Source organism: Aulonocara stuartgranti (genome assembly GCF_965226115.1).
Source record: "Aulonocara stuartgranti genome assembly, chromosome: 4".
NCBI classification, from domain to species: domain Eukaryota; kingdom Metazoa; phylum Chordata; class Actinopteri; order Cichliformes; family Cichlidae; genus Aulonocara; species Aulonocara stuartgranti.
Genome location: NC_138942.1, coordinates 30,853,911 through 30,881,365, shown reverse-complemented (window position 1 = coordinate 30,881,365; position 27,455 = coordinate 30,853,911). Strand labels below are relative to the sequence as shown.

Genomic DNA, 27,455 nt, shown 5'->3' with positions numbered 1-27,455 from the left:
GTTCCAGGAACCAGAAATTATTCTCGTGGGCCTTTCTGTCACATATTAGCAACAACATTTATAATTTTCCTTGAGTAATACGGGACTCCATAGGCATCCTTGTTAAGTTAGCAACTCGATAATATTATATAACCTATCAAAAATTAAAGATCTGCCTTTCGAAAAAGCACACAAAAACGGGCTCTTTACAAATACTATGCGTAAAAGACGCACCGCAGCACGTTCGACGCACAACAGCAGCTGTTTAGGAAGCGTCGGATCTCGTGGTTGACAAACAGACGCAGAGTTGACACCAATGGTTGCATAAACTGAAGGAAAAAAAGAGCACAACACACAGGCTCATTCCAACACAAACACTCCCAAAGCGCTTGCAGTCAAAAACCCCACGGCCGTAAATGCTCTTACAGCGTGACCTCGCCAAATGCGGGGGGGCAATAAAAACATAAAACACCACAACACAAGGCAACAGAAGCCAAAGCAGAGAAAGAAAAGACAAAATTTAGTCTCAGGCCCTTACCTTTCTTACTTTTATCGACCCGTGAGCCATCTTCTGCTTCGTCGTGAGGGATTTCTGAATGGTTTGTTGGAGTTCCTTGGAGAGATTTTCTTCTTTCCAACGAGGAAGAAAAAAAAAGTTTTTCTTCTTCTTATGGCAGCATGTTTATGTAGAGTAAAAAATAGCTTGGGTGGAAAGGGGAGGCGTGTGTGTAAAGGAGGTGTGTGTGTGTGTGTGTGTGTGTGTGTGTGTGTGTGGGGGGGGGGGGGGGTGTCTTCGTAGTGTCTTCCAAGACGTCTCCTTTTTTCTCTTCTGTCCCTCTGGCAACCCCCCCAACCACCACCACCTCCAGAAGGGGTCTTGTGTGTGGCTGCCGGATGACAATAGAGAAGAAGAAAAGTAAAAGAACTGTTTAAAGAAGAACAAGTGATTAATGATTGTTTCTTGTATAATTTTCGCATTTTTCTTAAGGGGCCGTCCCCTCTGTCCTGTCCAGAAAATAATGGCGGTGAACATTTTTTTTTTCCACAGAGATTTGATATGTGTGCGGTGGGGGTTGGGCATCCTCACAAAAATCTGCTTGCTTTCACAGAAGCAGCAGAACGTCCCGGCTGATAAATAAATAAATAAATAAATAAATAAATAAATAAATAAATAAATAAATAATAAGGTCGTCATTTAGGTCGTCATTGTGTGTGTGTGTGTGTGTGTGTGTGTGTGTGTGTGTGTGTGTGTGTGTGTGTGTGTGTGTGTGTGTGTGTGTGTGTTCAGATTCCCAATATGGGACAACTGATGTGTAGCAGATATTACCACATTTGGACACAAATATCATATTATAAGGAGGGGTATACAGCCTCAGGGTGAAGGAGGCGATATTAAACCACTATTGTTCTCACAATATAGGAAGAAAATGTATGCTTACTTTTAACAACTGGAGATGCAGGCCTAATATCTTTGGATTAAATCACGTTGTTTAATATAGAAAAACAAAAGACGAGATTAAATGTTTCACTAATGACACAGTGAAATGTACGATTTTACTGTTTTGACTCGAGTGGGTGCCCGAGCACATCTAGGGGTACAGTTTAATTGGAGGTGGCTTTTTGCGCTGGAGAAACCTCTCATAAATGGGAAGAAAACAGATAAATGGGCAACGTGAGTCTGTGTGGCAAGAAGCCCAGGGAGAAATCAACCAACAAGTAATAGGGAATCTTCTCTGGGCCGAGGAATACGAGAGAACCAATTTGGGGGGCACACTTTTTTTGTTTAAAGTTCATCGAGAAGAATGCTATTTTCTCGTGCCCCCCTCCCTTTTCTCTATATTTTTCGATACCTGTTCTAACAAAAGAAAATGAAAATTAATACGGGAGCCGCGCCTTACAAAAGAAGCCATTCGTCTTGTTGATTATCTATTTGGTTGTCAGGGTTTGAGCTATGGTGCGGGCCCGTTCCCTTTTTGTAATATATATATATATATATATATATATATATATATATATATATATATATATATATATATATTGTAATATATATATATATATATATATGTGTGTGTGTGTGTGTGTGTGTGTGTGTGTGTGTGTGTGTGTGTGTGTGCGCGGGCGCGGGCGCGGGCGCGCTCAGCAGTCCAGAAAACAACGAAAGGAGCAGAGAGAAAAAAAAACAGTGTGGTGCAAAAATTACACTCATTAGCACATTAAGAGACCACGAACCGAGAAACTAATTTTGTTCTTCAGAACTACACACAGAAAGGAAGAAGGGAGGGGAGCTGTCACCTATGGTGTGTCGGTCCGGTGCAAGCGCATCTGAGCAGCCGTTAAATTAACCGGAGGACGGCCGCGAAACGGAGGGACGGTTTGTGATTTAAAACGAGATTACAGGATGTAATGTACCAAGATCACTCACGGCCGGGACAGATTAATCATCGCAGGCTCTTGATTTCGAAAGACAGGTTGCTTTGCCTTTGCAGGAAAAACCAAATTTGAAATTGTATGAAACTGTTGTGTATGGAAGCATTTCTTCTACTACTCAAATCTGGGGAGGTAAGCAGAAACAGTAAAATTCAACAGGACTCCAACTGTTATTCCTAGAAAACCCATTTTACATATAGAAAATGGAAAAATAACAAGTAATAATAATAAGATAGAAAGGGTACGTTTTCAGTCATTTATTTAAATGTCTATGGACTATTTACAAATAAGAGGACGGAGCAACATACACATCGGGGGATGTAACACATGTTCACCAGCACCATTTCATCAATAACGATCGAAAGGGATCTTTGGAATGTTAAGAAAATGGCATCAGTGGAAAGAAATAACACTTTTAGAATAAAATATCTAAAAAGAGACACAAAGTGAAAGAATAAACGAGGAAGGGGCAAAGAGAAAATGAAGTGCTCGCGCATTTAATGCGCGGAGAAAGAACAAAGGGGCATCTAAAAAGAAATAAATCACTTTTCATGCAGAGGATACTTGTTTGTATGAATGTCTCTTTGCTGCACAGTTGTGGAATTGTCTTTTTAAATGTCCACAAGATTTTTTGTATGGCAGGTAATAATAATAATAATAATAATAATAATAATAATAATAATAATAATAATAATAATAATAATAATAATAATAATATATTTTCACACAATTTTAAAAATATAGGAGCTCAGAAAGCTTTCACTTCATTAAACGAGCGAAAAAAATTACATAAAAAAATAAACTTATCGATATCGTCCGATCCAGCGCGTATAGATAGAGACACAAACGCACGCGCGAGCACACTCTCACACACACACACACACACACACAGAACTGAGGTAATAGGTAGTACATCGTATAGTGCTGTGTTTCTGTCATCATTAAAGTATCTGTACCGGGATTTTGGTGTGATCATTAGTGTCTTTTGTAAGTTGATGGAAATTACTTAATTTCACTTTAATAACCCTGTTACACTGTTTGCTTGTATACAACATCATATTACGAAAAATCAACTGATCACAAAACGCTCATCGTCACTCTCAGCATCAACAACATTTTATATTTCAACACTAAATTCAAAAAGAACTAGAACTAAAAATGAAGAACTATAGTTCGCCGTTTAACAAAACAAAAGCACCAGTTTAAACAGCAAGACGGCAAACTGCCTGGTGTTACTTTGGATCATATCGTGGTTTGTATGTTAAAGTACTATAAGGACACATAGAGGTAAGCGAGCATGTGTGGCTTTTCTATGAGTGTGTATGGAGTGCAAGAATGCTTCACTTGACCAAAGGAGAGTTCAATATATTACACGTGCGCCTTAAGTGTGACAATGGGGGAGAGGGTGGTGGTGATGGTGTGTGTGTGTGTAGTAGTAGTAGTACGGATGTCGTAGGGAGTGGTGTATTGGGAAGAGCAGTTCACCCTTTTGCTATATACCCACAAAATAAACATTACAAACGGGGGCAGAATTTGGCATGAATAAAGATGAAAACGAGGATACATCTTTAAATTAAAAGAAGTCTTGAATAGTAAAGGAACAGGAAAAGAACCACACACGCGCTGGGAACAGTATCTTCAGCCTACCACTCTTTGCTCTGTCAGAGGGAAGGAGAGAGAAAGAGTTTGAAATAGAGAGAGAGAGATGGATAATAGAGAGAGAGGGGGGAGAGAGAGGATTATAAAAGGACGAGTACAGAGAGGAAGGCAAAGAAGGAAAGCGGGCGAAAGCAACGTTCTCTTAGTTCTTTCATCTTCTTCGGGTAGTTTTGATCATTTTCATATATAAAGGAAATCTCCCTTGCCATCCCTTTTTACATCATAAGGTCATATTATTGTGAGAAACATCAGCGCAGATCAGGGCCAGAACGGCGGCTATGACATCTCTCTCTCCCCCCATACCAAAAACATTCCGGCCCAAAGTGCAGGTTCCGGTGGTTGCAAGCGTGTCAGGCCCGTCTTTTCAGTGTGGGATTCAGGGAGCAAAGGGGGAAGGACAAATTGCCTGTATCAGACAAACAGCCAAAGAATGGGCTATAGTGGTCCGGAAGAACGGCTCTGGGATCCGGCTAGAGCCTGGGAGTTTGTATTGTTGCTGCCTGTTCCAGAGCGGACCTTGGTGTTGGGCATCTTGTGGTCCTTTTTCCATTTCATCCTCCGGTTCTGGAACCAGATTTTGATCTGCCGTTCCGACAGACACAGCGTATGCGCAATCTCCACCCTGCGCCTGCGCGTCAAGTACCGGTTGTAGTGGAACTCCTTCTCGAGCTCTAGAACCTGCTGGCGCGTGTAGGCCGTTCGCGAGCGCTTCGGCTCACCCCCAGTGTAGTTTGAACTTACTGTAGAGAAATAATAACAATGAACGTTATAGCATTAACATGTAATAATAATAATAATAATAATAATAATAATAATAATAATAATAATAATAATAATAATAATAATAATAATAATAATAATAATAATAATAATAATGCGTTTGGATCTACAAAATGGGACATGACTGCAGCCCCTTTCATCCTTTCCTGTCAAACGCCGAGCTTACAGCCTGGCTGGTTTATTTTACAGTGTCTCCTTTGAGGAGGAGATTATATTTTGAAACGTGTTGTCAGGTGTCATTCTGGGCCCTGCGGTGGTGGGAATCCTGGCAATACTGCCAGCTTGCAATTGATGTCCAAATGTTGTGATGTAAGCTTGAAAAGCGGCGCTGTACTGACACGTCTGCGCAACGTACGACCGGCATTGCAATACAGGATCATGGCAAGCAGCAGGGCCAATTGCAGCGTCCCTTTCAGCATGTTATGCGAGAGATTGTAGCATCGTCTATTACTTGGTGTTTAGGAATAAAAGGTGGTGGTACAGCAACGTTTGCGGTAGGGGTGAAGGGGTGGGTAATATGTACGACAGTCACTGACAGATTAGGTAATGATTCAACAAATTTCAAAAACTGCAACATACGGTTTTTACGCAGCCAGCAAACAGAGAAAGCAGAGAGAGAGAATGAAAATGAAAGAAACAAAGCTTTCTTCTTCTTCTTTCTTGTCAAGTATACAGTGAAGCGGAGTGAGTGCATTACGGTGCAAAAGTGACTCCGCTTATCCCAGTATGCAGCAAGTATGTTAAAGCATCACAGATAAACTATAATAGACTGCAGCTATTCGGTCTTGCATTAGTGTTTTACGACCGGATCCATAAACATGAATATTTCAGCTGCTATAAAACTTTCCCTCCCATGGAACAACGACTGGGGAAGGAAGGCTAGACAGAGTAAAGTACACCGTTTATACAACCCGGCCACTTAAAATCAAATTATCACAGCATAAAAGCTAACTTATGGGCTCGGTCTGAGTTGTCATAAGGCGACGAATTAGAGCCGACGAGCGAGAGATCGGACTTCAAAAGGCACCTCAGCGAAGAGGTGTAATAAAAATTTATGGAGGGTGTAATTATATTGGCTCCGCAAACAGACGATCGTAAATCTCGACCCAAAGGCTACTCTCCTACTACTCCTAAGGAAAAAACGGGGGAGCTTTTCACGGTGGAAACCTAGCTGACTATACACGGGCACAAAGAAAAAGAGGGGGGGGGGGGGGGGGGGAGAGAAACAAGTTTGTATGCTTCTCTTACCGATGTTTACATGAACTTTCTTCATCCACGGGTACACTACGGGGTCCTTACGAGTGCTTGTTGGGGAAGAACTGCTTTGGCTGTGGGGTGTTTGACCGCAAGACGGAGGTGGAGGCGGGCTCGGTGTCACGGAATCACAGCGGTGGCTCTGCTCCGGGAGTGGAGTGGTCTGCAGTCCGGTCGGGGCGACGACATGACCTCGTGGGGACATCACCACCGAAGCGGTCTGCGATCCACGCTGGCACTGTGTGTATGGAGGCTCGGCTCGCTGCTGCTGGCTGTGGTTCTGGTGCGGGTGGTGCTGATGGTGGTGGTAAAGAGAGTCCGGCTGGAAGGGAGCAGGCTCCTCTCTCTGGGAGCTGTAATAATCCGGAGAGTGACTGGGCAAATAGTCACTCTGTGAGTATTCCTCGCAAGGTGGAAACTTGGGGTCCACATAGTTGGAGTTGATCAAATAGGAGCTCATGGCCATTAATTTCTGTCTTTTTGTGGAACTGCACCTACTTGGAAAATATATAACTAAAATTTATATCTCATCCCTTTACTCTTCGGTTATTCCTGTTCCGTTGAACCCTCCTACTTTTCTGTCAAGTGAACAAAGTTAAGACACCACGTGACTACAGTCGGCCAATGGCGCACATCCAGAAGGAACCCCGGATAAGGAAATAGGATTAAGGATAAACACGGCCCCAGCACGCGCACTATTATATGCCCTCAGTTCGTGGGCGCTCAATACTTTTCCTGTCTCTCTCCATATGTCTCCTCTTTATATCTCTCCACCTCAGCAGACGGAGAATTATAAAATTAACAAAGTGCGTCACTGACGATAAAAAATCCACTCTGCTTTGACAAAGTCGAGCAAAAGAGTACGGCGCAGATGAAGAGTAACCCCCCCCCCCCCCCCCCCCCACGACACACACACACACACACACACACGAAGTCACGCACACACACGCCCCACGCCGCATTGCAACTGAACCCTCTCTGCTTCTGACGCGTCCGATTGGAACTTTAAATAGACAAATACAGAGGAAAAAGCAACAGAAAGAAAGTGCTGGGTAGATTTAAAGTTGATGTGTGTGTTTGGATGTGCTTTTTTTTCCCCTGCTCTTCGCTAATCGCTAATAACGAGAATTGGAGAGTGGCCCGGCTCTTCTATTGCGCCGCCACCCAGCAGCAGCACTGTGTCAGAGATAAATTTGGCTTGTTTGGGATCGATAGAAAATTCATCAACTAATTCAGGTTACATACCTCCTAAATCACCGACAGACCTTTGCATTAGAGACGGGACCCACCACCCCCTAAAAAAAGAATAGAGAAAAAACTTGCTCCTACAGGCTTCCATTCAACATTTCACATTTTTAACTGGCCTCGCATAATAATTCTGCCTGGACCGGGATCGCATGAATAAACAGGACTTGTTTCCACGCACTTCCTAATATCAACTTCCGTGGCATATTGAGTCCACGCACTCCATGCGTTTGCCCTTGAGCTGTTACTGAACAGAGGTACGACGCTCTTTGTTTTGGAACCCATCTTGCCAACTTTGACCATCTCACACAAGCTGCCACAGACTTTGAGAGTTGTGTTTCCTCGTGTCAGATACTGACCCAGTGTCATGTAGCACAGTCTCAATCTCTGCTTGGTGTCGCTTCTTTTTACTTTAACAAAACAGCGAAAAACAAAGGTTTTTACTTGCAGACAAGGGAAGCACGTTCCAGCATGCACCACTGATAAATCTGATTATTCTCTATAACTACCTTTTGCACAGAATTGCTTTTTCTATAATCATCAGCATCAAAACGTGGCAAAACACATTTAAAGCAAAAGAAAACACAAATTATGCGTTCGGTAGATTGGAGAAGTTGCAGTCCGCTTTCGCTGGTGTTATACGATAAAAGGTTCATGCTCAGACCCGCACACAAACACGGGAATGATGATGTAGATGTCAAAGTCCTTTGTTTCGAGAAAATTGACCGTCTCGACCCCCCCCCCCCTCCCCCCACCCCCTTACGCTTTCTCGAATGAACAGTGAAGCAGGCAGCATCATTTTTCAACAAGAAATAAAAAGTCCAATTCAGCCCGGAGTTGGGATTGAAGACAGCAAAGCGTTCTGATGACCAGAATAAATAACAGTTGAGTTTTATCACCGAACAGACACAAGTGGTTTAAAATGCACATCTGTATTTATGTGTCCAAATGCATTTTGAAAATTACAAAACTCCCCTTTCCTTTCTTTCTTTTTCCCCCCTCTTTTTTAAACGAACGAATTTTATAAAAATCTAACTGAACAAAAGCTGTACCAGCCAGGAACCGTAGCTGAAGGCCTCTCCTCATTGTATTGGATCCTTCGACGCCGTTGTGTATAAATCCACTATATACTCCCCTAGAAGCGAATTTGTGATTTTATTAATGATTTTTACACAAATCCGGATCTACAGGGTAGATATAGAAGACACTGACTGACAGTGACGGTGTGGGGGCGCATATCTACGCCGTCCACAGGATTTTATTGCTTAGAGAAATTCCCGTGTGTTGCCACTATAGGAAAATTCCATTCGTCAGTACTATCTCTGACCCGTGACCCTCTCACCGCGGGTGGGGAGTTGGCAGATGAAGTTATGAAGTTATAATACTTTCACGCTTCCTGTAACTCGACGGTGTCCAAATAAGCAAAGAAACAAAAAAAGAAGAAGAAGGAAACCCAAAACCAAACAAGAAATATTTTTTATATATATATATATATATATATATATATATATATATATATATATATATATATATATATGAATGAAGTCGTGAGATAAGGTATAAGTGGTCGGAGCAAGCAATATAGGTGGGCTCCAGTACTGAAATTTCACTGTGGAGCTGCAAGCATAAATATGGCCTACAAAAACAAAAGAGGCCTTACTTGGTTTTAATGGAATGTGCGTTAAATGACTGCACACACACATATATATATTCATCAACTACATTTTTTGGTAAATAAATGCTAATTCTTTTTCTTTTTCTTTTGACTTTGAAATTAAAAAAAGTTTGATTAAATCTCAAGATATTCATGAACTCTACAAAAGTAACTCAAATAAAATTTAATTAGAATTAAAGTTCTAATTAGTCACAAAAGGGGGAAAAGAGGAAAAGAAAGAAAAAAAGAAGAAGAAAAAAGATCCTGGCATCTCCAACTGTGCAGCAACTAACAGAATGAAAACAAATTAATGAAGAAAAGACAAATCACTTGGCACAGGGAAACACGGTCCTATCAGAAATAGTTCTGAGCATCTGACTGAAGAATGAATGGAGTGGTGAATAAATGGATGATTGTCCGTTCACTGTACTAAATGAATTGCAGTCAGTCTTCAAAAGTCTGATTTAAATGAATCAAAAAATGATCTAATCAGCCACCATAGAGAGGATTGTATAGGGAGGACCTATTTTTATGTCTTCATATATGTATATATATATAAAAAAAAAAACACCCATCACGCCCCTGCGGGCGGTTTATCCTTCAAGCTCGGGTCCTCTACCAGAGGCCTGGGAGCTATATATATATATATATATATATATATATATATATATATATATATATATATATATATATATTTGTGTGTGTGTGTGTGTGTGTGTGTGTGTGTTGTATTGTATTTATTGTAAATGGTAAACCGTTGCAACTGTGACAATTACAAAATAACATTATTTAAATTGTAGGTATTTACCCATGAACCACAACTAATCTTCCTATGATATCCCAGCAATCAGTTCCTATAAATAAATCATAAATAGATCATAAATAAACAATTTAAATGCAATTTATAAAGGAGTGGCATGCTGTTCTCGGTCACATGTTTGTCCTGATATAGTGATATTTTCTGTCACGCTGCTCCCACGTAGGTTTTGTGACTCTAACGCTCGTTGTGCAGCTAATTAAAACAACTGAAATAAGTAACTTATTTATTTATGATCTATTTATGATTTATTTAAAGGAACTGATCGCTGTGATATGATAGAAAGATTAGTTATGGTTTATGGGTAAATACCTACAGTTTAAATAATGTTATTTTGTAATTATCACAGTTACTACGGTTTACCATTTACAATAAATACAATAAATATATAACATAAAGTATATGTATTACTACATAGAAATGAAATACAGAATATCTATCTATCTATCTATCTATCTATCTATCTATCTATCTATCTATCTATCTATCTATCTATCTATCTATCTATCTATCTATCTATCTATCTATGTGTGTGTGTTTCTTTGTAACCTTGACCTGTCTCTATGCTTTGCAGGTCATCTCAGGTATCGATCAAGGTGTGTTAAGTCTGACTGGGGCACTTCCCTTCCCTCTGTCAAGTCTGTCAGCAGTAGCCATTCAGTAGACGGGCGGCCCATTGTTTGGGGCTACAGGTAAAGGTCAGTGTGCGAAGCACAGATCCAGACACACTCACAGGTATTAAGATACAAGGAGACAAAAGCAAAGCGATCTTGTTGCCAGAAAAGAGTCTTATGATCTAGACATCATGCTATGCAATAGTAGCAAAACATGATAAGGATCCGTCTCGCCTATTTTACTAGTTGTAAAATACACTGATTTGATCTTACAGTTTAGATAAACATTATAAATCCTCACCTGTCGGAGGCTAAGGGCCACTTCACTAGCTGCGGCACTCCCATCTGAAACAACCAGACCGTCCTGTTTTCAGTCCACAAGCGAAAATACTTAATTTAGTGCTACACAGTCAAACAATTAAAAAGTCATGGTGTCTCTCTAAGCTATAGCATGTAAACGTAATATCAGCGCATATTTCAAGCGGGAGAGTGGAGCTAAAGGAGGACAGCACGCAGTAGTGCGAAATAAAGAGAATGGAAAAGGTCAGCGATTTGCATTTCAGCATGTGAGTTTTATTGCGGGTCAATTCCTTTTACAGCTGAAACACCACATAGGCTCAAGTGGTAGCTCAAGAAGTTAGGGGTGAAATGAAAAGCAATAAAATATTCAGGGAGCAGGAGAATAAATACGTTTAAAAGCCGCCCCCATTACAATTTACGACTTTCAAATGTCTTCGTCTCAGAAGCCCACAATCTCAGCTACCGCTGAAAGCTGTTAAAAGCACCTGTCGCACAATGCTTGTAGTTAACAGTAAACTGGGATTAAATTCTTATTTGAAACAGAGTTATGTAAACGGACACTAAAGTATGAGTTCACATTGAAGGGATAGCAATAGTGAGATTTCACAGTAGAGACAGATGAAAAAGTCTTGTAGGCTATACTTGTGTTAGAAGTACAAAATCGTGCGCTTCGTATACAATACTATCCTAGCAGAAAACTGCTATTTTGAAAGGGTTTTTTTTTTAATTTACTTTAATTTATTTATGGTTTGTTTTTTTTACATTTTTAAACTACTAAGAACTTTCCCACAACACAAGGTCTTATATGGTTTAAGTCTGGTAAGAGAAAACTAGAGGGAACATACTGAAGGGTTAAACGGCCCTATTATGTGCAGCGACCGGACTTGTCAGTGTTCTGAAATATTACCGAGGCGAAAAAGCTACAGGGACAACGACGAAGAAGAGAAATGTGCTTTACTTCTTTGTGCAGTTTGAAAAATAAATTGAGCTCCATTCCCCTGGTTATTGTCATGCAAATTAACGGACAGAGAGGGAAAAATGAAGCGTTGCAGCACGTCCCTCCCTGTGGCAAGTATATATATATATATATATATATATATATATATATATATATATATATATTATGTGGAGACTGGACGCTCGTCTGTGAGAGTAAAAGATAATTTCACAAACTGACGGTAGGTACAACTGAATAGTGCTAAAAGAACAAGATAAGCGAAGTGGGTTGAGCCAGAGCAAATATAATTATTTCCCTCACATTTCCAAAACATCGCTTCTTCTTCCCCTGATACAGCGAAATCATAAGCCTTCTCAATACTCAACATACTAAAAAGACAAATAATAATAATAATAATAATAATAATAATAATAATAATAATTTAGACTAAAACATAAAGCTTGCAGTAACTTAGGCTACTTTTTTGTCCTATTAGTAGCATATGATATAGGACCAGGAATAGCTTCTCTGTACAGACAGAGAAGCAGAAAAGAAACAAAAGAAACAAATTATTCGTTTTATCCGAATACAAGCTCACAACCCAACACCCAGAGGAAGAGAGAAACAGGCGGTCAGTAACATACACCTGAAAAACTGTGGCATTTATCGGCCCAAGCTTCATATACCACGTGGTCGTAGGAAACAACATATGAAAAAAACTGCAGCGATGCTAATGGTGAATCAAAATAACTCACATGCATCTGTAGTAGGGTGCAAGGCCTTCACCCTATCTATCTATCTATCTATCTATCTATCTATCTATCTATCTATCTATCTATCTATCTATCTATCTATCTATCTATCTATCTGGTTGAGAAGAGTAAAAACTGTGCTTCTTGGATATGTAAAACCTCAGTCACCCTAAATTGTATAATAAAATGCACTCTCAAGTAGGATAGATCCAAGCTTAATTAGGCTAGCAAATTAATAGCCTGGGTATTGAAAGGAAATGTAGCTCTCACAGATGAAACACACAGTTCATGTCCCCGCAGTGTGACGTGCACAGCCTCCAACAGTCCGAAAATATGAATTGATAAGGTCACTATATCGTAAAAAAAATTCTTGCGAAGGGTGAGTAGGGTGGGGGGAGGGGAGGGGGGGGGGGGGGGGGAGAAGGGTGGCAGTGATTGAAGGTAAGGAGGGGGTTTTGCACCAACTCTTACACGTGGTCTTCCCCTCTTCCCTGTGGGCAAAGCACCTGCCACACAAATACACGGTGCGAGTAAAATGCGGGCATACACATATGCAGATGAGGCAGCTTGTTCTTCTACAGCGCGATTTGTACTCACTCTTCTGAAGCTCGCGGATCCTCCTTTCCGTTCTAGCGTCGTCACGTTAAGCTCAACCATTTTTTTTATGTTATCATTATCTTCTTCTTCTTTACATCTGCAATAATTCGGCAGCTGCGTTCCACGTTTTTTCCCTCCGTACTGCGAAGCCTCCCTCCTAATTCAGCTTTCACACCTCAGTCTCCCTTTTCTCTCTCTCGCTCTTTCCTCTCTTTCGACGCCACAGATGTTTTTGACCTCTTCGAAAAAGAAAAAAAGTCCTTGTCGCTCACGAGCGTGCCGGCACACGGGCAGAGATAGACCCTGTGGTGAGAGTAAACAAGGATCTGTCAGACCAGCACGGTTCACAATCCGTGCCTAAATGCGGTGATAGTGTTAGAGCAAGGGCCAGTGTAATGGCGACAATCCAGCGCAAACAACGGCAAAGCTTCACCCTGCGACATCACAGCCAAGCGCTAAAAATGTTCAGTGATAAAGCACTCTTCTTTCCCCCATCACCGGTGGCCGTTCCCCGTGTTTTCCGGTCCTACGGGGAGCTGTTTGGGGCTGAGAGAGCGCGAGAGCAGGGCTTCTGTGAAGACTGTGGGCTCTTTAAGGCATTAAGTGTTGTGTGCGTGTGCATGAACTCAAGTTTTCAAATTAATCTGCCAGTTTGGCACACTCTTTGTTTAACGGGCGAGGCGTGTCACCCCGCGTCCCCGGTACGCATTTTAATATTGGTGAGACGCGCTGACCTCCCGTTCACCCCGAGCAAAGCCAAGCCTCTCCCTCTCTTTCTCACTCTCCCACTCCCTCCCCTTTCCCCACCCTTTCTTCTGCCATTTCCACCTCTCTTCCACTCCTTTCTGTGCCTCATCCCCTCTTTCTGTCTTTCTTCTCCTCCTCTCTCTCTGTCATACTAAATTGAGTTGGAGTCATTAATTCGAAGAAAAATGGCCAGTACATGTGGAGGAAGAAGGGGCTCTCTCTCTCTCTCTCTCTCTCTCTCTCTCTCTCTCACACACACACACACACACACACACACACACACACACACACACAGTCTTTTCTTCCAGGATCATTTCTCCTTTTCCTTTTGTTGCATAGATATAAATAGTGCACGGTGTCATGTGGACCCAGATCGTATAACGACACCGCCTCTTCAGAGAGTTGTAAAAGAATATTTTGTCCAAACAAATGCAGTGCACTGTAGCGGGGTTCGTATAAACAGATGCTTGTATTGTGCTCAACGGTCTTGGAACCTGCGGACATGGGTATCAGGTGGATTTATGTTGATATTATTACGCTCTGCAAACCGCCAATAGATTCTTATCGAGTTCACTGCAGCCACATGTCCACAGAGCGCTTAAATTTGAAAATTTTTATCGGTAGAATGTAGGTTTCTGTTCGGTACCTGTTCAGTTTGGGTTATATTTTCGTATGTATCTGGATAGATAAGGACCAAGGCAAAGAAACTGGTACTTATAGACGGGCAAATGGGGAAGCTAGATTATTAAAACCGTTCTGCTATAGGCAGACAGGCGCGTGGGCTGCGACATACACTGAATTAATGAGGTGAACTCTGGATGAACCCAGAGAAACGCAACATTTTTGAACTGAGTTATTCCCCCATTACCTTCGGAGGATGTGCGTATGTGTACTGGTGGAAAAGACGAAAAGTCAGCCTGTTTTATGCCAAAGTTGATTCATTGTTTATTCTTTAATTTATTGAGAAAATCAGCTGTTCCAAGAGTCCAAATCCTTTCCCTCTCTACACTGCCCTGTTCTAAGAGAAAAGGTTCAGTTTAAGATTACTTCTAATCATCATCTTTAAGATTAAATTTATTAGATTATGAGAAATGATTGAGCAGCATCTCCCGAGTTGGACGAATATCCGAATGTAACACTGCAACAATTATTAAATTTCCCTAGATTTTCTATAACAACTTTAGTTCATTTTATATTATTATTATTGCTGTTATTATTAGCAGCACCGGAAAGAAAGAATGAGAAAATGAAAAAGACGTGTGGGGGAAATCCAAGCAAACGGTACAGGACGTTAATCTCGCAAAGGAAAAATCAGATAAGGGGAGTAATATTTTTTTGGATGTAGAGCGAGATAAGAGTTTGATTGTTTTTTTGGGTTTTTTACGGGGCTGTGCCTATAAGACTCCGGAGAGGAAGAGCTCTGCTTTACTAAACTTGCATCCTCAAACACACATCAACATGTCTTAGTATCAAATATAAAACCCCTGCTTGAAGACCACATATATTTAGTTATGCAAGTGAGCGCGCGCATGCACGCGTGTGCCAAATATTCAGAAATCTTTAAATTTATTGCAAACGGTATTAAGGGTAATTCATCTCAGTATAAGGGTGTAAAAAAAGAAGAAAAAAATAACGTGAATACTTGAAACAAACTCTAGCTGGTGTGAACAAAATGTGTACCAAACACCTGTAATCCCCCCAGACATCCATTTACCTCCTCCCCTCCCACCACCTTGACTCCTCCATTTTCTCTACCCGCCCGCACATTATTGTTGCAGGAGGAGCTTTGCTGTTATTACTGGGGAAGAGAAGGCAAGGTCAGGCCTTCGCCTCTCCTTTGCCTCCTGCTATCATTTCTCTCATCCGTACCCCCTTCCCAACCTCGGCTACTCTGACTCCCTCCCTCCTCCGTTTTTGCCTTTGACATACAGCAATTGGTCCAGGATGGAGTGAGTGAGTAGAGACGAGGGCGGAACTCACGCAAGACGATGAACTTTTGACCCTTCAACTCAGTGACCCTGTCTCTGCAGGCTGGGTAGTAGCTCGGACATCCAGTTATGTTTTTCTCTTGATAATAAGACTCCTCGTCTTTGCCCTGGGCCGGAATAAGACGGAGGAAACCTATAGTAGCTAAAGGCTATAATAACTTGCTTGCTGGACTGAATGTTGCCTGGTTTTGTGTTTTTACCTGAGTCTGCTGCTACTTAGCAATGCAGTTTAAAGGAAATGATAATTAAGTGCTTAAATGACATTTTTTTATCTTACTTTTTGAACCTTACACTTAATGGCACAGGCTACTTGTGTGTTTTTATACAATCACCATCAATCAGCTTCAGAGAAGCGCGACCGCTCTGACAGTTGTGTATTTTAACTGAGAGAGAGATAGACGGGAGGTTGTTGCAGGTTATCGTCAGTTAGGATTCAAAGGGATGCACGTGCTGGGAGGGAGAGAGGTACAGGCAGAGCAGGGCAGGGCACGTGGGGGTCTTTTGAGCTCATTCTCGTCCTCCTAGTGGTCTAAAGCGGGCTCTGGTGGCGGCGCAAGAGAGCTGCATTCTCAGGAAAAAATATGACCTCCCCAGGCATGTTGAAACCACAGAATGGAGGTAAATAGAAAGAAGAGTACAACCTCACCACCACCCAAAGCGCTCTAAAAATATGAATTAGCACAGAAGGCACAGTAATTATTGGAATGGCAAAACGCCATTGTGATGGCAAAACGCTTGATGGTGACACACTGATTGTTGCAACAAGTTAATGTGTATATTTCCTTCATTATACATATGTTGCATGTTATTATAAGCTACTTCCTATCTGCTGTTATTTAAATGCATACTTCTCCATTATGATAACTATTATGTGACTGAACTATCTAAAATGATCGCAACTTCTATACATAAAACTTTAACAAAATTAAATTATATATTTGAAAAGAACAAATATTGACATAACCTGAACTTTCTCATAACCCATTGCCAAACAAGTCCGTTCTGGTGTTACCCGGGCTTTATTCAAATTGCACAAAGGGCCACTAATAAAGGCCTTTTTAGTGCAAACACTTAGGAAGTCAGTGAGAGCATCTTTCTGTTTATTCCCAGCATCCAGCGCTGATTGTAGGTGCCTTTCAGTGACTTAGACAGGCTATTTTCAATTAGCAACTTTAAATCCAAAATGAGCGCTGGTTTTATGGCTATTGTATTATTGGTAGTGTGTTTAATAGTCAACCTTTTGGTGGTGGGTTAATTGAACGGTCTATTTGCCCAGTGCTCTGCCTGAAATTGTCGAAGTTTGACGTTCGGCTTAGGCAAATTTCCCTTTTTTACCATCAAAATGGAGAACACTTTAAAGCAACCACCTGTTCATTCCACCCGCCCACTATGTTGGTGAGGTAAATATACATACACTTGAATTCTGTAAAGAGGGGGGGGGGGGGGGGGGGGGGTTGTTAACGCTGACCTGCAAGCCTTTCTTCCTCCAGAGTAGAGCCAGGTCAGCAGACAGGCTCTGCTGACCTGGCGGTGACTTCTTGGTATGCATTATTCATGAGGCTTGGCCGCGTGGTTCACCCCAAGACTATGCTGAAGATATTAAGGCCGCAAATGCCTATTTAAATGCAGCGCAATCACACCAAGTGACACGAGGGAAGAAAAGACACAGGGATTTGCGGAAAATGGGCAAAGGTTGGCAGTTGGATTTTGTTGTTTTTGTTTTTCTTTCAGTTATTTATTTTATAACTTTGTCTCACAAGTCAGTGATTTCTTCACAATTTGAATATTTTCCCATGCTCAGCCCCCCCCCCCCCCCCCCCCACACACACACACACATATACATAGCTCTCTCATGCCCTTCCAATAAATCTACCAAACACAGCAAAACACACCCCACTTACTCCTACACAAAGCAGCCGCTCTCACACAGACACACACACACCTTTGCAGCGCAATGGGAAGGAGAAAAAGGGCCGATCGCATTAGTTACTCACCTCACTCATCATCACCAACACACAGGCTGTAAAGCCAAACTCAGCGCCTTTTGACAGTTTGGACAGGTTCAAAGGAGCAGCAAGTCTCTACACATAATACACATATTACACATAATACTGAAAAGAAGCGCGTCTGTACACTGGAGCTGCCCTGTGTACATAAACGGGAAACACACACACACACACACCAAAAACAAAGGAGCCCATACAAAGCCATTGCTGCGCCTTCCCATGTCATAGCCTCTCTCGCTTACCCGGACAAGAAAAGGAACTACTTTGTGTCACGCGTGTCATGTCCTGTCCCTGCGTGTGTACAGGTTATGGAGCTATAGGGAGAGTGTAGGCTCTTGGTGCTAAAGGGAGGTGTTCCTGCATCATCACTAAAAGGAGGAAATTGATGAAAAATGAAATAGGGAGGGTTTTTTTGCCTTCCTGTTTACCGAACTGAAACTTCCTCAAGGACCTAGGCCGCTCCCTAAACGCTCGTGTGTATGTATTTATAAACCAACGGAAAAAGGAGGAACATAATAATAATAATAATAATAATAATAATAATAATAATAATAATAATAATAATAATAATAATAAATAAATAAAACAAAATAAAACGGACCTACATTAAATTACATTACATTACATTTAAATACAATTCTTTTAAAAATAAAAAATCTTCCTTATTTCTCTGTTTTTGGAATTACGTTCGACTGTGCTTAACTGCGCCACAAACTAAAAATGGCTTGAAATAAAAACCATTGCGATTTTGGGAAACATTCTATTATTTTAAGGTAATTAATCAACTACATTTTTTTAATTAAAAAAGGAATTCATTTGTTTTATCAGATAAACGTTTACAGTGAGGGAAAGAGCCTTCTTGCTTCACTCCCCTATCCCAGTCTTCCTCCCTCAACCGGTGCTTCAATAATTTATGGCATCCCAAACATGACTTTAAATAACATTCTTGTGACGCTCGTGAAAAATCATTGCGATGGCGAAGGGCAGCGCCAGGAATCCCCAGACTGAAAATACATCGGGCCAACCAGCCAGCCGGACTTACTTCGCATGTAAAGTGAACATAATAAATGAGAGTTTGAGCGGAGAGAGGGACTTCCGAAAAGTGGAATTCTCCTCTCTTATTAGAGCAGCACAGAGGCCACAGGATTAACTCTGTGGTGGTGGTAGGTAGGAGAAATAGGCTCGTACTTGAAGGAGCCTTGTATGTATAAATATTGTAAGAATAGGTTTAGTTCAGGTTTACTTCCACTGCAAAACACTTTGTAAAACAGAGTGGAGAATACTTCCTTTGAGAGGTTTTATTAGATTGAAAAAGCAGACAAAATAACTGCTTAAAAATAAAAAAAAATCAAACTACAGCATAAAAAAATCCTTCTGTGAACAGATTACATTTTGTCAGAACATAAACAGCGTATCTTGGCCTTGTTCTGCTTTATTCCAAATTATGGTTTCTTAATGTGACATGTTTCTATTAAGCGTAATAATAATTCTAAACAGATATGAATTTTTTTAGCAGACAGCATTTTCTCTTGTGCCTGGGAATCATCTTCCTCATGTTGTCACCGTCTTCAATGAAGAAATCTGTTCATTTTATGGAGTTATTATGGCGTCGCTGACGCCATGGCGATCTAGACCAGTGGACACTGACCTCTCAAAAAAAAAAAAAAAAAGAACTGATAGAAACAAGCTTGGACTTGATATGTATCGAAATTTGAGCTTCAGTTAAACAATTTACACGATGGCTCAAAGCAACAGGGTGAGTGCGTGCACGGGGCAGAGGATGGCTCGTGTGACAGCTTCAGTCCCACTCTAGACAGAAGAAGAGCTTGATTTGGAGGGTCGGAAAAAGAGCTATACAGTTACCACTCTTCTCCTAGTTTACTCACAACACGACCAGCTTGTATATTTCTTGATAAAATTGTACTGGTGTTCACCAACTAAAGGTTTAAACTACGATTTTCCGTGTCACAAATAAAACAAATGTACAATCCTGTTCATTTTAGAGGATAAACTATGGCTATATGCTATAGCGTGCTAAATCGATTAGTTCGCGTTGTATTTTGTGTGAATCTTATGTTCTGATTGAATAAATCATGTTTGTGTCATCTACCTTCGTTAACATTTCCTTAAAATATGCAATAATTCTGTTCTGTCAAGGACCCGTACCAGAACTCATTTCTTTACGAGTATTTATTTGGGTATCCGTTTAACTTAAAGACTGATAGAGGCTTGCTAGCTTAAGTAAAGCTATCATGTTTTGGTTTGGTTAAATCTAAAGTTATATTTTCATCAAGGGTGCTTTAGTGTCATGTGATGAACGCTTAGCTCGTATTAGAATACATGTCTGATGTTGCATTTTTAAGCGTCTGTATTTGTGTCAACAATTTCACCAATATTCGCTCCAGCGCCTGCACCTGTGAAAGTTGGTAACACTTTGGTCAGAGTAAAATAACTAGTTTGGGGTCTGGCAGGTTTGGGTTAATTTACCGGCATTTCCGTGTGTGTGTGTGTGTGTGTGTGTGTGTGTGTGTGTGTGTGTGTGTGTGGCGTGTGGCCCAAGCCCCGGCGTAAAACCAATACTTCTAAGGACTTAGTTGGCGAGCCTTGTTTTCATCTACAAAGCTGTTTCACACACATGCATCCCGCATTAAAAATAGAAAAACATGGGGGCAAGGTCTTGTCCCCAAGAACGCCTATCAGCACAGCCTGTGTATACACGCCTGCGTGTTCTTCTCCATCAGTGTAGTGGCTGATTTTTCCAACTCATAATCCTTTACAAAATCCATTTTACGCACACTTTGGCCGTGGGTAAAAATGTTATTTGATCACAGAATGAACGGAGTGAACATATGAGTCACAAGAGTTTTATGCTTTCAAAGATCACATAAACCGAAATCTGCAACATTTGCTGTTCGGTGTGATTTCATTAGCCTTTCAGCTAACGTATTATCAAAATAGTTCAAGTAAATTTGAAAATGCAAAATAGAAGTGGTAAAATAGCGCGCACAGGTTTTCCGTCTTATTTTCCTAAAGTTCAGCATATAACCCACATACACACAGATTTAAAATCACTGTATGAATTTAGTCTCTTTGTGTTTATTACCAACCACCTCTCCCCACAGTAAACCAAGTAGTAATTACCATTCTTACTTTGCGCGTCATCATTATGCACAAAATGAAACGCGTATATGCGGGGATACTGGCACATACAAAGACAATTCTAATCTTGTGTCATCTGTGAGGTAATAACTATCGGACGTCCCGAACCGGCGACGACAAGGACTCTCCGAGTCTCTCCGAGTCCTAATTGTCGCTGGCAAATACACCGGAGCTTGGCGGCACTCCGCCAGCGCATTAATACCCTAGAACTACATAGTGAGTGACAAGGTAATTATACCCCCCACCTCCACACCCTCCCCCGCTCTTTCTCTGTTTCTCTCTCTCTCTCTCTCTCTCTCTCTCTCTAACACACACACACACACACACTTTACCGACTCCTCTCCCCACTTAGCCCCCACTTGCAGACAGCCGTCACTACTTACTGTGCTGTGAGTCCAAGCTCTTTCTCTCCGGCGTCCACAGAGCAAAGCAGAGCGGAGATCAACGGTCTCTGAGTGTATTGTGAACCGGAGCTGGAGTAGCGGCCAGTAGTAGTGGCCTGCTCTCTCTCACACACACATACTCCCTCTCTCCCTTTCTCTGTCTACTTTACTGACCTCTTTAGGATCCCCGTGAAGCAGTTAAACCGTCACTTGCTTTGGAGAATGCGAAATATATAGTACATTGTCAACTCCCCAAAACCATAAAACTAAGCTTATGGGACCCCACGTGACTGCAAGCGAACCAGTGAGAGGTATCAGTCTGAGTCCAGGCTTGACCTTTACGATCCAACTTGGAGATAAAAACCCTTATTTGTTTGACATGTAAATGTCAAAGCCGCCTTCTTTTTTCTACAGTTTAGCCCAACGTAGAAGGAGGTTAGCTTTAAAAATATATCTCAACACACACAGAGGAGAAGCAGGAGATAGAGGCTGTGTCCAGCCCCCACCCCAGCAACTCAGAAGGAAAGCCTTGTAGGAGTAGGGAAACGGCAGCACCATGAGCCGGTGAGTTTAAAAGTTCAGTCGCTTGTTTACAGGAGAGGAAACTTAATTTGCCCGGGAGTAGCCTTCGTTCGGGCGGAAAGGAGAAAAAGTGACCAATTTGTCCACCGCGGGTAGTTTGTTGTCTTGTCAGAGTTGGTCAGCAGAGTCGAGAACTGATTTGTGAGTGTGTGTTCTGTGTATACTTGTATTTGTAATTCTCTCTGTTCTATGTGTGTGTTGACCACTTTTGATGTTCATCACATATAAAAGAAAGAAAAAGAAACTGTCAGTAAACCCAGTGATTCTGTTTGTGCGTGTGTGTGTGTGTGTGTGTGTGTGTGTGTGTGTGTGTGTGTGTGTGTGTGTGTGTGTGTGTGTGTGTGTGTGTGGCCCCCTTAGTGATTGCGCGCTTGATGTTCACAATCATGCTTGATGTGTTGCGTCTTTATGCATGGTGTACCTATTGTGCATTATATGTCAGAAAGTGCGTTAAAAAACTACAAAAAGAGGCGAAAATAGACACTTAAACTTGGATTGAAGAGTTAAGCCAGATCTACATAATGTAAAATCAAACCACTTGATTTCAGCCTATATTGGAAGTCAGGTAAAAATAGTAAATGGTTTGATATTGTTGGCACAATACATAATACTGCTTTAGTAAATAACCACACACGCCACTCCTAACTATTGAGGCACATTGGTACAGCACCTATGGATAAGAGAGCAATTTGGTGTTCGGTATCTTGCCAAAGAAGACTTCCGCGTGCAGTTTGGAGAAGCCACAGCCACCGGTGTTTGGCAACTGATGCCAACCAAAGCCCCAGATTTGCATAAAGATATATGATATAAATATGGTATAGATGAGGTAATATGCAAAAACGATATGTGTTCGAATCACTTCTTCAGTATGTTATACAAACACACACACACACACTCACACACTCACAGACACACACACACACACACACACACACACACACACACAAAGCCGGTATCAATCTAGATTTCCCTTAAGCTGTTTGTGGAACTGTTTCTATTATGAGCAGTTGCTTCAGTCTTTCTGTTTAATGAGTACAATGAACTTTATTGGGTTTCTTGTTTGCTTTTTTTGTTTTTGCTTTTTTACTTGAAGCTACAAACAAATACAAAAAGCTCACTGGCAGACAGGTTACAGGCCTTAATGGACGGTAGCCATTAGCCATACACACACACACTCATATAAACACGAACTCGCATACTGCACCTACAAATAGCCAACTGGTCACATTTAAAAATGTCAATATATATATATCTATATACATCATTTGAGAAGCATAGAACTGATAATTACAATTATAATAACAATATAATACAGTTCAGCTTTTTTTGAATAGTAGAGCTGTACACAACTTTTTGGATGGATAAACAGATACAGGCAAAGTGATTTATTTTAAGTTTCAAACTCGGACACGCACACACACACACACACACACACACACACACACACACACACACACACACACACACACACACACCTTTCTGCTTCAAATAGCGCAGAATTTAATGGTAAGACAGCGAGTATAGTGGGTTTGGGGTAGGCGAGGGTATATACGTGCCTTACTGGATGTAAATAACTTACAATAAACGCTCACATGCTAACTTTTCTAGAAAGCACTTGGTCAGTTACAAAAATTCACACTTGACACATAAAACGATACGTAGACATTAAACAATAGGTAGGTAGCAATGTTGTAAGTAGGTAGCATATTTATCCGTGACTCCCCTCCTTTTTTAAAAGAGGACATCATAAAGAAACACTTTTTTTGTTACAAGAGCAAGTACCACAGTCATGATTCTTTTTTACGTTGCCCTAAAACACCAAAGACCGACATACCGAACAAATGAAAAGTGCTGCGCTGCTGTACAGTACTCTTAAGTGTTTCTGATTACATTTTGGAATATTTTTTCTTCGTCTTCGTCTTCTTCTTTTGCTGGCCTCTCTTTTGCTGTTTTCTTCAAGTTTTTTATTTTTTTTATTTCTGGTTTGTTTCTTCCCTCCTCCAGGGAAGCGTGTACATGGTAGTATCATCTCTAAAGAGATGAACGAAGACAGATTCTGGTTTAAAACAAAGATATTTCTAGGGTTGGAAGGCGCTGCCAGCAGTGGCGAGGCTCATGCTTTTCAATTTGTTGTCCTTCTTCCACTTCATCCTCCGGTTCTGAAACCAGATTTTAATCTGCCGCTCCGTGAGGCAGAGTGCGTGCGCGATCTCTATCCGCCTCCGCCGCGTGAGGTACCGGTTGAAGTGGAACTCCTTCTCCAGCTCGAGAGTCTGATAGCGGGTGTATGCCGTCCGTGCCCGTTTCCCGTCGGGGCCCGTCATATCTGAGGGTGATGAGAGGACAAAGGGCTTTTAAAGATGCGCCAACACGCGACAGAAACGGGCTGTTATTGAGTCCAAAAATAGAGTGCGCAATATATAGTCAGTATTTTACAGCGCTCTAAAGTACACTCCAGTATAAGAGAACTACTTGAAAATATCAATCTAAAGTCAGGAACGCCTCTGTTAGGGTGATGTTTTCTATGAGTCAAAGGATTCTCATAGACTGGAGCCACAGGTGTTTGTTTTATTGTATCAACCTCTAACGCCCCCACGCATACACAAGGAATTAAACTTACTGTTTTATCAAAATCACCGAGCGTAAAGGGAGACAGTAAAACTGTCCATCATCCTAACCACAACCTTTCTTGACACATTTTATTTCTGCTATTTCCATTCCACAGCCTGGGTTAAAACATTTGCTTTTATCTGTCACATTACTTTTTTTTTTCCCTTTTTAACCACCCGTCTTCACCATCACCTCTCTATATGCCCCATTTTTTTACACCCTTCAGGGTTTTATTGCCCCGTCCTCTACCTCACCTTTTTAATAAAGTTCCCATCCGTAATAAAGCTTCACTTTTCAAAGGAGCAAGCCGCTTCCAAAGCCTTCCTGGCCTCACTTTCTGCTTCTTTTTTTCTTTCTTTGCCCGGCTCTGTCTGCAGCTTCCCAGCCCTGTTGAGTTTTTCTTCCCTTCGTCTCTCCCCTGACAGATTTATGACGCTTTTGTGGAATTTGCTAAAATAAAAAAGAGGAGACAGAAGGGGCAATTGTCCGGCGTTCCTGATTTCTAAAACACGAAAATCTAATGGGAATTTTCTACTAAGACGTTTTCTGGGGTGTACTGCTTCGATTTTTTTAGATCTTCATATCAGTATTTAAAACACGAATACATAATTTAAAATGAAAGCATCAATATTAACACAATGCGCACGATTAAATGCCATTCATTTGAGATTCATAATCTTGACAACTGATTTCTGACTGCCACACGAAAATGTGAAATTGACGCAGTAGAAAAAAGTCTGGTAAGGTGCAGAGAAAAACGAAGAACCGTGGCTAATTGGGTATCTTCCTGCTGTTCTCGAGCATCCACTTTACACAGATCAAAGCAGCAATAATTCTGCACAATCATTAATGTGCATTTTAAGAAGCCCCGATATAGGTACAACAAGCACTGAACTGTTACCAGTCCCATGTGTCAACACGGAGGCTATTCTGCTGAACCAGTCATATGAATGTTATCGCCCGAAACTTCTAGGATACATGGAAAATAAGTTGTAAACACAAGAGCAATGTGTACCATGACTAATGTGTAGCTTTCTCATCCAGGGGAATATCTGTGGTGTCTGCGCCTCACTGCCAGTGTTGCCAGCGGCTGATCCCGTCGGACCGCCCTCCTGCTTATGCCCGGTCCTGGGTGGCGGATTGCTGGCGTGACTGGTGTCCCGGTTATGCTGCAAGTCCTCGATCTCTGGTGACGCGTCATCCAGCTCGGTGAAACGCTGCACTGTGCCGCCACCGCCGGTGGAGGAGGCGGAGGACAGGTTTGGTGAGCTGAGATTACCGCTTCCTGCTTGATCCGAGCGAGGAGACGAACTCCGGGCGCCCAGTTTTGTGCTTTCGTTGCCGGGTGACAGCAGGGAGTCCGCCGCAGAGGCGAGGGAGCAGCTAGATGGTTGTCTGAACCCCCTGTCCGGGGCCGGGGAGCCGAAACCCCGCGAGTCCCCACCAACTGAGCCGCCCCCGAAGTGTCCTCCAGCGTTGGCGGTACTGTTGGTTCCCCCTCCCCGGTTAGTGACGGTCAGGTCCATGCCATTGTAGCTGTAGCCGTAAGAGCCCGTCGCAGGGTGCATGGTGGCGGAGGAAGAATCCCTGTACGTCCCGCCGTTCATTGCGCCGCTGCTGCCTCCATAATTTAGCAGTTGATATTCGGGGCCATTTGGGTAGCGCCCCGAGAACGAGTTTACAAAATAAGAGCTCATTTAGGTTGTTTTAGAGACTTGCAGGTTTATAGTTGAGTACTAAGGGGCGCTTGATTTGTTAGATTTCTCTGGGTCGTTATAACGCTGGTACTTTCAACGATTTATGATGTATTAGTGAATTATGGCGTTGCACTGTACTTCGTTTTTAGCTATGTATGCGCCGTCCAAATATGGGGGTGGGGTGGTGTGTGTGTGTTGGATGGAGGGGTGTGTGTGTGTGTGTGATGGGGGAGGTGAGGGGTGAGGCGAGGGAGGAGAGAGAGACACACACGTAGTGAGGAAGGAGGAGGGGGACGGTCACGTGCTTTTGTTGACCAGTCGTAAATTCTCGCCGATGACTTTAGAGAGGTAATTTATGCTCTGAGGTTTCAAATGATAAAGATTGGGCGGGGGAAGCTTTCCCTCTCTTTCTCTCCGTCTCTCTCTCTCTTTATTGCTAGAGGTGTCGGGGGTGAGCTCAGAGCGCCACCTACTGCAGATATAATTTATTGTACAGAAAGAAGTGTTAAGGGAGAAAGGACACACAAGAGTCCATGACATATCCATGCTATAAAAAAAAAAAACATTGTGTGTGTGTTTGTTCATCACTCAGCTCTGTTAATTGACCTTTTGCTTAGTCTCACAATTAAGAGCCGTAAGAACCGTAAAATCAAACGTTAATAATGAACACCATGGTAAAAAAAAATAGTAACTAGCCTTTCTCCACATACATCTGATAGCTGTTGATATTTATCCCGGAGTTCTACCAAAAAGCGGTCTCACCGATAAAATACACGTGTTTTTTTTGTGTTATGCAGTGTTTCGACTTGCTGCACTAATTGTTTGTACCTCAACTTCCGGCACAGGTACAAAACACCAGTAGGAAATATAGTGCAAAATATCACAAAAATTAGGCAAAAATAAACAAACAAATAAATAAATAAATACATCACAGACCAAACTAAACAGTCAACACTACAAAAAATGTTTGAGTTATGACAATTCGACTGGCCTGCGACTGTACATTCTTTCTTTCTTACTGCAAGCCTTCTTTGCAGCTGCAGACGAGGAATGTTAAACCTGATCTGTGACGTCCACACTGGATGGAAATCTGCTGATTTATGATTTGTTGATTCCCGGGTTTGGGTGCATTTCAGCCGCGGGAGTGCTTGTGTGTGTCTAAGCGTTTGCGTGTTTGAAGTAGGCCTCAGTGTGCACTCGGGTGTACACGCTTTGTTGTAACTCCGGCACAGCAGCTAGAACAGGCGACAGATGAAGAATTCCAGAGC

The 27,455-nt window shown here is 41.8% G+C and overlaps 3 protein-coding genes across 9 annotated transcripts in view; all 3 read right to left on the bottom strand.

Annotated features, from left to right (window-relative positions):
* The window catches only part of hoxb3a (homeobox B3a), a 78,851-nt gene that overhangs the window by 36,664 nt on the left and 14,732 nt on the right, over positions 1–27,455 (bottom strand). For 2 of the 7 annotated variants that reach the window (XM_082530972.1, XM_082530978.1), the window contains exon 1: positions 518–767. The exons of 2 other annotated variants lie outside the window; for them this stretch is intronic. The gene's annotated coding sequence lies outside the window, so the exon portion shown is untranslated. Of the gene's footprint in view, positions 1–517; positions 768–13,015; positions 13,724–21,298; positions 21,611–27,455 lie in introns of those variants that run through there. 3 more of the 7 variants (XM_082530973.1, XM_082530970.1, XM_082530977.1) reach the window with 3 other exon arrangements.
* Positions 2,649–6,985, bottom strand: hoxb4a (homeobox B4a). Its single transcript, XM_082530983.1, has 2 exons — positions 6,094–6,985; positions 2,649–4,805 (listed from the first exon to the last, which is right to left on the bottom strand). The coding sequence occupies exons 1-2, from the start codon at positions 6,563–6,565 to the stop codon at positions 4,501–4,503; spliced, it is 777 nt and encodes a 258-aa protein (XP_082387109.1). The 5' UTR covers positions 6,566–6,985; the 3' UTR covers positions 2,649–4,500.
* hoxb5a (homeobox B5a) lies at positions 22,887–26,365 on the bottom strand. Its single transcript, XM_082530981.1, has 2 exons — positions 25,506–26,365; positions 22,887–24,206 (listed from the first exon to the last, which is right to left on the bottom strand). The coding sequence occupies exons 1-2, from the start codon at positions 26,185–26,187 to the stop codon at positions 23,959–23,961; spliced, it is 930 nt and encodes a 309-aa protein (XP_082387107.1). The 5' UTR covers positions 26,188–26,365; the 3' UTR covers positions 22,887–23,958.

What these genes read in the sequence shown, in the direction of transcription:
- hoxb4a (XM_082530983.1), bottom strand. Translation starts at nt 6,565, where the DNA reads ATGGCCATGAGCTCCTATTTGATCAACTCCAACTATGTGGACCCCAAG. An exon ending in GAAAGTTCATGTAAACATCG is followed by an intron (nt 4,806 to 6,093) that starts GTAAGAGAAGCA and finishes ATTTCTCTACAG; the next exon opens with TAAGTTCAAACTACACTGGG.
- hoxb5a (XM_082530981.1), bottom strand. Translation starts at nt 26,187, where the DNA reads ATGAGCTCTTATTTTGTAAACTCGTTCTCGGGGCGCTACCCAAATGGC. An exon ending in AAAGCTACACATTAGTCATG is followed by an intron (nt 24,207 to 25,505) that starts GTACACATTGCT and finishes CATCACCCTCAG; the next exon opens with ATATGACGGGCCCCGACGGG.